The 12775-nt window shown below is 42.4% G+C and overlaps 1 protein-coding gene across 1 annotated transcript; it reads right to left on the bottom strand.

Moving 5' to 3' along the window:
• Positions 1-266: 266 nt before the first annotated feature.
• Positions 267-4981, bottom strand: MRPS30 (mitochondrial ribosomal protein S30). The gene is made up of 5 exons (XM_069002049.1): positions 4287-4981; positions 3897-4042; positions 2729-2831; positions 2066-2242; positions 267-727 (listed from the first exon to the last, which is right to left on the bottom strand). The coding sequence occupies exons 1-5, from the start codon at positions 4951-4953 to the stop codon at positions 459-461; spliced, it is 1362 nt and encodes a 453-aa protein (XP_068858150.1). The 5' UTR covers positions 4954-4981; the 3' UTR covers positions 267-458.
• Between the last annotated feature and the right edge of the window lie 7794 nt (positions 4982-12775).

The following is a 12775-nucleotide window of genomic DNA, read 5'->3' as shown; positions in this document are numbered from 1 at the left end:
AACCATTCCTTAATAAACACTTTTTATTCTGAGCTCACTCTTTAGAATGAGTAAGTATTTAATTCCTCTCAGACACACAAAATTAGAAATTTATCACTGGTGCTGAGTATCAAGACAGCTGTCTCCCTAGTGATACCATCAGATGGTCATATGAATTCATACTTTGTTGTGACAGTTCAGCATGGACCTGTGGATCTCCTAAAGAAACATACTCACATGACATTGAATTAGCACAGTAGGCTTTTAAGAGTAAATATACAAAAGACTTCAAGGTATTCCAGCCTTTTATTTGCCAGTGTACAGTATACATTAAAATAGAAAAATGGAAGAAGGCCCAAATAAAATATGTATATAGTGTTTGCTAGACAAATACCTGACTAGTATCAAGGCATAATATAGCTCTACTTCATGGAGTTATAATGAAGTTCAGGCACATACTTTACATGTGGTTTAATGGTTTACAACTCTTTTGGTCTGTTTAATAGAAAATGAACCAACTGAAGCAGAACTTCATCATTAAAGCCTTTCACATTACCATCTTCCACAACATCATACAGTGGCTTACTGTCTGTACCCCAACAGATATTCTTTCGAGGGTTGTTTTTAATAGTTTCTGCAGTTAGTGCTAAAGTATTTAGCTGGTAACAAAAGAAAGCAAAGTATTTTCCATCAGTCACTACCGCCTGCGATACAAAAGGACGGGTCACATCTGCTTCACTCCAGAATCCTACAAAATAAACAAATACAACATAACTTGAGATTTCTATTAGCACACATGCCTAAACCCTTGTCCTGAAATACAGAAAAACAGTGCAAATTGCAGCAGCTGCCTAGTAGGGAAAAAGTCCAACACAAGTATTTTTCATACAGACTAACAAAAACATAATCACCAATAAAGGTTATGTCCAAGATCAGGGACAGTGGCATACTTGCATTTTGTATAGAGTTCCCTATCACCAGTTGGTAAACAGCAGTCACTGATCAGCCAAGTGACTTTTCCAAAACAGTTAAATTACTAATGCATTGTAAAATCCTACAACTGAGCTGAGGAAAGATGTCTTTTTACTATTCCATGGTTCTCAAGAGACAGTGAGCATTTGTTTCATGATAAAAGCATGCATATGTAAGCATGAGCATAACTACTGTAGTAATCAGCCAGACACCAAGAACACTATGTCAGTAAGTATCAATGTTTTAAACAAACCCGACTGAGCACTAACAGTATGTTAAAAATATTTATGTATTTATGCATGTGCACTAGTACACACACAGATATTTTTAAGAATATTACTATCATGTGCAACAATGCTAGAAACTGTTACAGAATAAAAAAAAGTCATAGATATAATGCTGTCCTTACAATGTCTTTACAGCTGTGACCAACGCTGAAGACAAGACTGGACTTCAATATTTTACATCCACAAAGGAAGTTAAGTTTTCTAAGACACCATTACAAAATAAATTTGATGCAGAGCCAGCAATATACACCATAGTCAAAGGATTTTCTTACATGTGTTGTTTCTTAAGTGAAACTACAAGCCATCAGGTGTCCTACAGTAACACTAGACAATAATTATATTTATGACAGTAAGTGAAAGACTGATCTGATCTAACTATCCAGGTCTTCTTGGATTTTTTTTAGACAAATATAGGCATAAAATTCTAAATGTAAGGCTGCTGACATTTTTCTTTCATTCCTAGTATTTTCATGGAATTGAAATTACTGAAACATGGGCTAAGCAACATAGTTGTTCCATAGTTGTTACCTACCACATTTCCCTCTTAAGGCGGAAAGAACAAGTGAAAGCAGGATTGAGGTTTTTGCACAGGCTTACTGTTATATATGAAAAAATATTTTTCTCTGTGATTAATTCCTTGAATCAAAGTACTCAAAGACAAAGTCTTAACTAACTCTCTTTTCAATTCAATTACATCCGTAAAGACTTACTTAAAAGACAGTCTTCAGAACAAAAAGTGTGAGAGAAAGGTGGTAGGGAGAAAAGGTTAAAGAACGTTACAGTAGGCATTCATAACCAGGAAAAATTTGTCAAGCTGACTGTCTTACCTTGATACATTGCTTGTGCTGCTGTCCACGCAAAGAGACTTGCAATTCCATTCGATCGATAAACAACTTCGATCTGATCCTCAAGACGCTCTCTTATAAACCTCTCCCGCTTCAGTTTGTCAGGAAGAAGATGAAACTGGGTATGTCCATAACAGCATGGATCTGCCACCTTTGATCCTGTGTTCCCCAAAATGAAACAACCAGTCAGAGAAAGAACACTCTCGATTATGCACACAAACATACATCTTCACCATGAGACTCTAAAGTTAGAACCTCTACTGTACATCTGTGAGGAGTTGCCTACTCCCAAGAGGCAGAAGTTCAGATGCTAAAATGACTGAGAATTTCCCTGGAGATGTATCAAAATTCAAAGTTTTGTGTAGATTTTCTATTCAACTGAACTTCTTCAAGCAGATTTTTGAGACACAGTACCAAATGCACAGGAGTATGCTATTCCCCATTGTCTAACTGACAAGAAATCTCAACAGAGATCTATACACTACATATATTTATATAATACAGTTATAGATAAAAATACACAACTTTTTTCTGTTGATGGGAGAAGAAAGATTGAGCTGGAATTAGTTTTGGAGTTGGTTTTTGTTTGGTTTTTTTTTTTTTCCTTTTTAAAGTAGTTAGTATTTCACAATTAAAAACTCTTACCTATAAATACCTTGTTTTCGTACTGCTTTTTGAACAATGGCAGTTTGGATGGCTTGTGATCAATAACAGGAACATCTCCAAGATCTGACTCCAGGGGTACAACCTTGAAGACAGCAGAAGAAAGAAAGAAAAGCCATGATGTAAGACACATTTCTGCCATCAGGTCCAATGTAATACACCACTTCCCGGTCAGACAACAGAAAAAGTGCAAGTCCTGCTCACATACACCATACAGATAACCTTAAATGAAAACTTTTTGCAAGAGACCTTTTCATCTTGTGATGAGTTCTAGCACAGTCATGTTGGATTAATTTTTCCACAACATACAAAGACTATGTGAAATGATGCTAAAAAAGCTGAAGATAGTTGTTACTACCTTCAAAACCAGAATCTGCTTCCATGGAAAAAGAGTAAAAACATTTCTAGCAGCAGCCAATAAACTAACTTGAACCTGCAGACTAAGTTTACAGATTTGGTTTTCTGCACTACACAATGTTTTAAATTGCCTAGACAGTTCTTCAAAAATGCCAAGGCTTGTAGCATCTGGCAATACTAACCCAAGCAAACTGTACAACTAAGTCACCAATAAAGGTTCTGTGTTTACAGAAAGCACAACCGTTTTCTGTCTGTGGTGGAAACTGGACAACAGAGACCCTCACTGGCTACACAATTACCACTGTATAAACCCACAATAAAAACATTACAATACTGAAACAGAATATACTTCCAGAGAACTTGAACATTCAAGAAAGCAACTGTTAAGTAATAACAACAGACAAGAACCCTCACATTCAGATTATACGTGCTTTTACTTCTTTTTTTTTTTTACCTCCACTCCTATTATTCTCCTTCAGTGAGAATGTTCCACAGCACGTTTCTTACTCTTGTCTCCATTCTCCAAGCATCGAAGGTTAAAAATTCCATTTAATTAAATGCAACGACATGAAATTTAAAGTACAAAGAGAACTAGAAGTTTAGAAGACCATCTCAATATCTACAAAGCCATTACCATGTAATCGTAGCAAGGGTATTAAGACTTGAAAAATACCCAAATATGCTACATACTGTTAACTAGGTCCTCCACAGACTACCTCTGCATGGTTTCAATGGCTATCAGAAACCAAAGTGAAAATGCACAGTATTAGCTTGCTGTTGAAAACATCCACACCTCAGGAAGCTGCTTTGGTACACGGATCTGGAGGTGTGGGTTATCATCTATTTGGAATCGCACAGGATCAACTCTACCCTTTCGATGTCCATGAACAACAACTTCCTCACCATGATGCCAGTAATAGTTAACTTCAGGGTTTAGATCTGAAACAGAACAAGGAACACAGAAAAACAGTAATTCACCTCTTGCATTTAAATTCTTCACCTTCCAGTTCTTCTCCAGCTGCAGTCAGACACAAAACCCAAAATCCATGTGTAATGATAGAGACTACCCACTAGTGATGGTCTGAACAATGCAGATATACCAGCGACATTCGTGCCGGCTCACAGACTGGCCCCACCGCCCAAGGGCTCCTACGTCCCTTTCCCTGCCAGCCCCGTTCCGTACCGAGGGAGGAAGCAGCCAACAGTGGGTTGCGACCAGACAGGAAAGCGGCGAGGGTGGAAACGAGCTGCGTGAGGAAGGGGCCGGGCGTGTGATCCTGGTCGCGGTAGAGGAACGGCCGCTTCTTGTTCTGATAGAAGCTCTCCTGCAGGAGAGCATCGCAGGCGAGAGAGCGCAACTCGCCCATATCCAGATACGCCGCCGCTCCCGCCGCGGGCTCCGGGGTTTTCGCGGCCCCCGGCGCCTCCGCAGCCCCCGGCGCCTCCGCTCCCGGCTCCGGGGCGCTGCCAGCCTCGGGGGTCGTTCCTGCCGCCGCTACCGGGGGTTTCGCGGCCGCGGCTCTCGGGGGCATCCCCGGCACTAAGACGGTTTTTGTGAAACTGCGGTACCAGCGGTCGGCGTTGAGGGCGAAGGTCTGCGGGTGCACCGTGTACTTGGGCCGCTGCAGCTTCCCGTACAGCCGCAGCTTCTCCTCCACCGTGGCCGCCGCGTGCACCCGCTGCTTGAAGCGCTGCAGGCGTCGCGACTTGGCCGCTTTGCTCTTGGCCGTGATGGACGCCACCACGGGCGGGTAGAGCGGGCTGGCGGGCGGCGAGGGGGGGACGGGCACCGTCTCCGAGTACCAGCGCCGGCCGGGCCGCAGCAGCCGCCGGGCCCCCAGCGCCGCCATCTCGCGGAAATGCAGGAAGGCGAAAGGGCGGTGCCCGGAAAACGCGGCATCTGATTGGCCTCTGGGCACCACGTGAGAAGCCGCTTTTCCGGTCGGCCAGCGGAGTCTCCTGCAGCGGGGGCTGCCGGGGCAGGAAGCGGCGGGGCCTTGAGAGTCACGTGCCTGGAGGGCGCCGAGCGCCCCCGCAGCGCTGCTCTGAGGGACTTCTGCGCGTGCGCAATAGCGGTAGCGCTGCCTCTGCCCCGCGGGAACTACAGATCCCAAGATGCTCAGCGAGAGGCGGCCCGGAAGTGCCGGGCCTGGCGGCGGGACCGCGGCCCGCTCCAGGGGGAGCCCGCTGGCGCGGCGGCTGTGTGGCGGTGGGAGCCACAAAACCCACTGGGGTGGAAAAGACCCCTGAGATCATCGAGCCCAGTCTGTGACCGAACACCTTCATGTCAACAGACCCTGGCACCTAGTGCCACGCCCAGTCCTTCCTTAAACACGCCCAGGGATGGTGACTCTACCACGTCCCGGTGGAGCCCATTCCAATATCTAATCAGCCTGTCTGTGAAGAAATTCCTCCTAATGTTCAAACTTAACCTCTCCTGGCGCAGCCAAGGCTATGTGCTCTCGTCCTGTCTCTCGCTGTAAAGGCGCGACGGAGCATCCACCTGCTTCCACTGGAGAAAAGGACACCTTGGCACGGGCTTTCCGCAGGCCCAGGGCCCGAGGAGCCCGACCCAGCCTGGGTGCCTCAGCCTCCTTCTGCTGTGCTGCAGGGAAGGGCCGGCTCTGCGGGACAGCGGGTACCCACAGCGCCGAGTGTAAACTGAAATTACTCCTTGTCGGAGACATCGCGGTCTACAACGTCTGGCTTTAATAAAGGAATTAAACTCTGCTAAAATACGATCTGTTACGGCATTTGTTTGTGAAATGAAATGAGCTAAAAGTGGCATACTGACACCACAAGAATGTCACAGCAACAGCATGTTTATCTTAGAGATACTTGGAAAAGTTGAGGGTATTTCTCTTCAGGGGACAGATGAAGTTCAATATTTATTCTTAAAACTTTTCTTCTGTCATTACTTTTTTAAACTTGATTATTTGCAGTAGTCATGGGAAATTGGTTGTTTTTTCCTGTATTTCTGTGAGGCATGGCTAGGAGTGGGAGTGGAAATTGTGAGTGGGATTGGGACAGGAGACACGTTACATACATCCCAGATAATCGGCTTTCTTTCTTCAACTTCTGCTTAGCTTTCTGCTGAACTAATGATCACTGCTGAAGTGGTGGAATCTTTGGAATTTAGAGGCATTTTTGGAGTAAATGACAGAGGTATAAACCCAGAGTTTGGGCTGAGATTTTCAAAGAATATGGAATATAAAACCATTGTCTTCTTTAAGGGGAAGTAAAGTAGAAATTAAACTACTGTTAATCCATAGCTAAACAAAAACTATCCTTTAGTTTACGATTCACAAGGTGTGTTATAAAAGATAGATTTAAATGTTCAGTTGCAACTAAGTTCAGCATCAAGTATTTAAAATTTGGATGTTTTAATTCTGAATCCAGACACTCTCTTCACCAGATGGGTAAAGGGACAAGGCCGTAGGTCAGATGACTGACCATTTAGGAAAGCAAGCACCCTTCCTTTTCCTTATCCCACATACTGCAGTCTCCAAGTGCACCCAAAAGCGTGTTTCCTCTTGATTGATAAAGGACATTGGCCAGATGTGTCCGAAGAAAAGATACTGAATCTCTCTGTGATCACAGACAGCCATGTCAGACTTAGACAAGTTGTTGGGGATTTTGCTACTGTATCTCGTCTTTTAAAACATGTTTCCTTTGCTGTTTAGAAATATTCTTTCCATTTCATCCTTAAATATATTCACGGTCAATTTATACCTGCTTGTTTTTTTGCCAACATTGTCCTTTAGTTTAATTAGCTTTTTGTTCTCTTCAATGTTGGCCTTCTGAAATATTGATGGAGACCAGTCGCATCACCCTCAGTCCTCATTGACAGAGACTAAACAAGCTCTTCTTACACAGGCAGGTTTCCATTTCCCTGATCATCTTAACAGCCCTTTCTTGCATTTCCTCCAGTTTTCCATTTGTCTCAGGGATATGTGACCATACTGAACCCATTTATTCATACAAGGGACTGTATTATCCACGCCAGGACTACTAACATTTTACCACTGTTAAAAACCTTTTTCATCATGTTGTCAAATCAGAATTTCCTGCCTTGCAGCCATATGATACTGTGAGCAACTTTTGCATGCGTTATTTTAAACCCTCAAGTAGTTCAATACGAAACTTAATGTAAGTGATGAAGTAAATGAATGTTTAAAGAACCATTTTTATCTTCCCTACTTCATTCAAGGGCTGATACCGACTGTAACATTAGATAAGAGATGTCAAGAACCAGTGCTATGCTTTAACCTGCACTTAAAATCCCTCAACTACCGATTTTTTCATCACCATTTAATTTTATTTGCTTGGCATATATTCTAGTATCATTCATCTTGAGGTAGGAGCTGCAAGGGCTTGGATAAAATGTCCCAATAGACAGTCTAGTTAAATGTATTCGGGTGCTTTGCTGCCAGCTCTGTCATAAGCTTTTGATAAAAGTATATTATGCAGCCATAGGTCTCTTAGTTTGAAGAAGCAAACTGACAGTTCAAAAAGGGTCTATTTTCCTTCTTTACTGAGATAACCTGCAATATTCAAATGATCCTAAATCTGTAAACCCAGAGCATCTTTGTAATGGTTAAATGGATGCTTAAAAAGAACCTGGATTAGGAAGCTTACCCTGCCTAAAATGTTCAGGACAAATGCCAAAATAAGTGTCACAACCTTAAATCTCTAAAATTGAAACTAGAAAAAGCCCTGTATCTCAGTTCAAACAGGAAAGACATTGGGGAGTGTCAGTTTGAAGTCCAGAAAGTAGTGTGGTTCATATTACTGAAACTAGTCCATAGGAAGGGATGGAATACATACTGTTTCTGAAACTTAGAAATGAGATAATGTACACTAAATGTACTCACTCAGAGATGAGATTGCATAGACATTAGTTACTGGCAGGCTCAGTATCTCCTATGTGCAAGTGTAGAAGTTGCTGAAGTGCACACACTTCCTCAGTAATCTTCACCAGAAGACACAACGCAAATGGGATCACAGGGATCACATAGTGGAGAGACAGTGTCATTTCTATACTTACAGTGTCTCTCTGTGACCGACTTAATGCCTAAGGAGAGGATGTCAGCTTCTTCATGCCTGCTTCAGATGAAATTTCTATGTTTAGAATTTTTTTTCTTTCTTTGCAGCCTTTTTCAGCTTAGGTAACATCATTGGTCTGTGTTCCCCATGTAAAACTCCACATACTGCAATAGACACAGTCTTAACTATCAAGATGTTAATTATTTTATGACTTACGACTTTAGCTTGTTTTAAAACAGATTGTATGTTACAACAACAGCTGCCAGATGGTAACATAAAGCAACTCATAGCATAGATACATGCAGTAGGGAAAAGTCATTATCGTCTTCAGTCATCATTATCTGTGGATTAAAGCATATTTCTTATATGATTTCCAAATATTTTTGTAGGAATATAAAATGCAATTCACAGAATGAAGTCTTCTATTATGCATCCTTCAAAATCAAAGTACTTCTAGAACTGCACAGCACTCCAAACAGCATAAATTAGAATTAAGTCTGCATTGTGTTTCAACTGCTATTTTAATGTAGTTCCTCAAACAAATTCCTTTTGGCCTAAAGTTGTCTATGTTCATCTATAGATCAAAGATCATACCACACACCCACCACCAGCCACCACCAGCCCTCATTCCCACTTAAACCAAAATCAAAGCACCTTTGTTACAGGACTATAGAAATAAGGGGGGGCGAGAGACAGAAAGAAAGAAGGGGGAAAATACGTTTCTGGCCCAAGCTTCATTTTAGTTAGGAAAAAAAGTTATTTAACTTCAGAGTTACTCCACTTTCAGTTCTCATGTGAAAGCGTAGAATTCAGATGAATTTAACGAAGTCCCTTGTTTAAAAGCAAGGAGCCTTCCAAGTGGGAATTCAGAAGGTGCACAGGCACTTTCTGCCCGCTGTGGCTTTGCATGCCATTACAGCAGGGCAGTGGAGAATGGTGATGACATTTAAGACCACTCTGGCTTCATACTGCTGTATAGATAAAAGCTTATCTTGAAGATATGCTTTGACAGGGCTTAGTTTCACTGCCTTGATGGCCATTAGATAAAAAAACCAGAAATCCTTTGGGAAAACTAGACTTCTTAGCCAGTTTTATATAGTATTTCATGCTATTGTTGTACTTACAAAAGAATACTTCACATATTCCCATGCATTTTGGGGAACATCTAAATAGTGGACATTCCATGTGTGTGGGATATGCCCAGCCCTTGCCCTGGAGGGATCTCTGCTGAGACAAGAGATTTTGCAATCACCCAGCAGGACTCCCTGGAAAGGCAACCACTTCTTGGGTCATGGTGAGGAAAGGTGGACCCACAATCCTTTGAGAGACACTATGCAGATCTTTCTGTAACCCATTGGTCTGTCCCAGACCCTCTGTAATCCATTGGTCCCCTACTGATCCCCTGTATCCCTATAAAAGCAAGCCCTCTGGCTCTGTGGGGGAGAGAGCTCGTCCCTGGCTTTCCCCTTCGCCGGAGAGGACCAACAATAAAGCTGCCTTCGTGTGGAACCAGCCACACGGGCCTTCTCATCTCTCTCTGGTCTGGTTTGGCCTGGAGGTGCCCTGCAGAGCTGAGCTGGAATCACGAGCTGACAATCACTAAAGAGCTGATAGCCTCTGCAAGGGCCCCTCTGCCAGCAGCTGAGGGAAGACACTGGGCCTCGGGAAGGCGATTCCTTTCGGGACTATCTCTCCGGACCAGTCACCTCTTCCTGGGTCAGAGCTACTGACCCCACCACCAGCTGTAATACATGTGGACTGTTCAGGCCCTTGCATACAGTTTTCCCAAGGTTTGTTTTGTATGTGCAGAAAATCCATCTAATTTTAACCTTTACTCTGTGAGATAACTTAGAGCTAAATGAGAAATCTTTATTGTGAAATTATTCAGAAAAAGTTTCTGAAAGAAACAAATTGATTGACTGGAGGAAATAATATACTGTCATTTTGGAAGGTGTAGAGCTGTTTAGATGGTGCTGTGATAGCTAAGTGATGGTTGAACATTTACAGTGAGAGCTCATCATTTGCACAGTTACAATATCCAGCTGGTGAAAAACATTCGCTTTTATGAGAAAATGTGTGGACCCAGCTATAGTGTTCAAGAGATCATGCAAAGAGGAGACTGATGCGTAGATTTGGCTCAGGTGTGATAATGAAGGAATGGATGCAGAACACAAGTGCTGGAATATATATACATGTAGTATACATGTGTATATGTATAAATATTAATACAGTATGGTATTACTGAGGTGGGAAGTGTTTGTTTGTGAAAGGTGTCATGAAGGTGGAATTTAAAGAACTGTGGGAAATGGTGTCAAAGGCTTTACTGAAGTCCAGGCAGACAATATTCACAGCCTTTCCCTCATAAACTCAGTTGGTCACCCTGCTGTAGAGGGAGATCAAGTTGGCTAAGCAGGATCTGCCTTTCATAAACCTGTCTGGCTGGGCCTGATCCCCTGGTTGTCCCTTACACACCATGCGAAATTGCACTCAGGATGACCTGATCCATAACCTTGCCTTGCACTGGGGGCAGACTGGCAGGCCTGTTTTTCTCCAGATCTTCCTGCCCTTCTTGTGGGTGGGCATCACATTTGCCAACCTCCAGTCATCTGGGACCTCCCTGATTAATCAGGACTGGTGGTAAGTCACGGAAAGAGCAAACTCTTCTGCCAGGTCTATAAATATCCTCAGGTGGATCCCACCCAATATGATACACTTGTCTAGGTAGCACAGCAAGTTTCTGACTAGTGCCTTTTGGATTACGGGAGATTTATCCTGCTCCCCATCCCTGTCTACCACTTCAAGGGGCTGGATACCTGAGGATAACTGGTCTTTCTGTTAAGGATTGAGGCAAAAAAAGGACTGAGTACCTCAGCCTTTTCCTCATCCCTTGTGACAAAGTTTCCCTCTGCATGCAAAAAAAATGGATGGAGACTCTCCTTGGCCTTCTTTTTGTTATTGATTTATTTGTTAAAACATTTTTGTTATCTGTTACCATGGTGGCCAAATGGAGTTCTAGCTGGGCTTTCACCTTTCTAATTTTCTTTCTGCATGACCTCATGACATCCTCATATTCTTCCTGAATTGCCTGTCCCTTCTTCCAAAGGTCATAAACCCTCTTCCCGCCCCCCCCAGAGTCTCTGTGAAAGCTTCCTGTTCAGCCGGGCCAGTCTTTTTTCATGCTGGCTAAGAGCTAGGAGCTGGAGACCATCTCACTGATACCTGTCACATTAGAATAACAGGTTACATATGTTCTAGTAAAGCATCTGGCACAGGACAGTGTACCTCCATCAATGAACCTGTTTTAGCTCCCAAACCAAGGGGCCCTTACAGCTCATTGTGAATCCTCCGCCCATGCCCAGCAGCCACCTCAAACAGTCCAAATCATGGGCTGGTCTGGCAGGTCAATAATTAGTATATTTGGCCTCGAGTAAAAACAAACCAACCCTGGCACTGCTCAATTTTCTGTTGTAGATAATACTTTGGTTTCTCTACATACATCTTTTATCTTTCATTGCCCAAATTTCTCTTTAGGACACATTTCTAGTAGTTTTTTCAATGACGGAACAGATTAGACTTTATTAAGGGCTTTTTGATAGTTGTTTTTTAATATATCTTATTAATTTCAACTACTGCAGTTGGATCTCTAGACTATAATAATTACCGAGCCAGAGAGAAAAAAGCACCTAATGCATGATTTGTTACACCCTTTCTTAACAATTTTTTTTTTTTTTTAAGTGAGGACTAAGTCACTCCCTGGATCACTCCCTAAGGCCATACTGAAACAAACCCTATCATGTCATTCTGAGGCAAGTAACTCTTGAAATAAAGTCATGAGTTTAGAAAGAAAAGTCTTAAGTTGTTATCGCAGTATTTGCAGTGTTTTATGATACAGCTTTATTTGCAGATTGCTGAATCATTCCTTTATGACCACTTTTATTTTCCAGTATAACAACAAAAGGGGCAATCACGCTTGGAGCTTTCAGAGGTGGACACTTCGATAAAAAGCTGATAATGCATAAAGTATTAAAGCTTTCAGAAAGAGAATGAATTAAGTCTGAAAAATTACACCGCTGTACTTCTGGCAGCGTGCTTCGAGACATGTTGTGAAGGGCTGTGAGAAGAGCAGCACCACTAGATGTCACCATCCTTCCACCAAAAATTCATCAGCGACCAGCCTGATGTGATTTACAAATACCACTGGTTCCACCAACACCACACTGAGAAGTTGTTTCAAGTTTATGTTTTGCCAGCTCTGTTGCTTTGTAATCCAATCAAAATCTATGTGTTATCATTTATTTCTGGTGGCATTGTGTTTAGATAGTCCTAAAATCCTAATTCTGAGGTGAAAACATGATTTCAGGATTGATCTTAGCTCAGATTCATGAATCTAAGAGGAAACACTGTTGGGTAAGTCCACCCAATAATACTGCTGTCCAACTCAGTTGACAGTGGATTGTTGGAGAGTATGAAGTCAAGATCCTATTTCCATTTCTTAATCATATACTCTATGACTTCGGCAAGCCATTTCACCCTGGCTTTTCTGTTTGCATTTTACTATAAACCCTAGTTTCCTTAGCACAGGAACTAAGCCTATTAATGTTGTTTGTTGGATCATCTTTGTCTTAA

This window comes from Aphelocoma coerulescens (assembly GCF_041296385.1).
Source record: "Aphelocoma coerulescens isolate FSJ_1873_10779 chromosome Z unlocalized genomic scaffold, UR_Acoe_1.0 ChrZ, whole genome shotgun sequence".
In the NCBI taxonomy this organism is placed as follows: Eukaryota; Metazoa; Chordata; class Aves; order Passeriformes; family Corvidae; genus Aphelocoma; species Aphelocoma coerulescens.
The sequence above is the reverse complement of the archived record's forward strand: the minus strand, read 5'-3'. Positions and strand labels throughout refer to the sequence as shown.

What these genes read in the sequence shown, in the direction of transcription:
- MRPS30 (XM_069002049.1), bottom strand. Translation starts at nt 4,953, where the DNA reads ATGGCGGCGCTGGGGGCCCGGCGGCTGCTGCGGCCCGGCCGGCGCTGG. An exon ending in CGAAAACAAGGTATTTATAG is followed by an intron (nt 2,243 to 2,728) that starts GTAAGAGTTTTT and finishes TGGGGAACACAG; the next exon opens with GATCAAAGGTGGCAGATCCA. An exon ending in AGCACAAGCAATGTATCAAG is followed by an intron (nt 728 to 2,065) that starts GTAAGACAGTCA and finishes TTTATTTTGTAG; the next exon opens with GATTCTGGAGTGAAGCAGAT.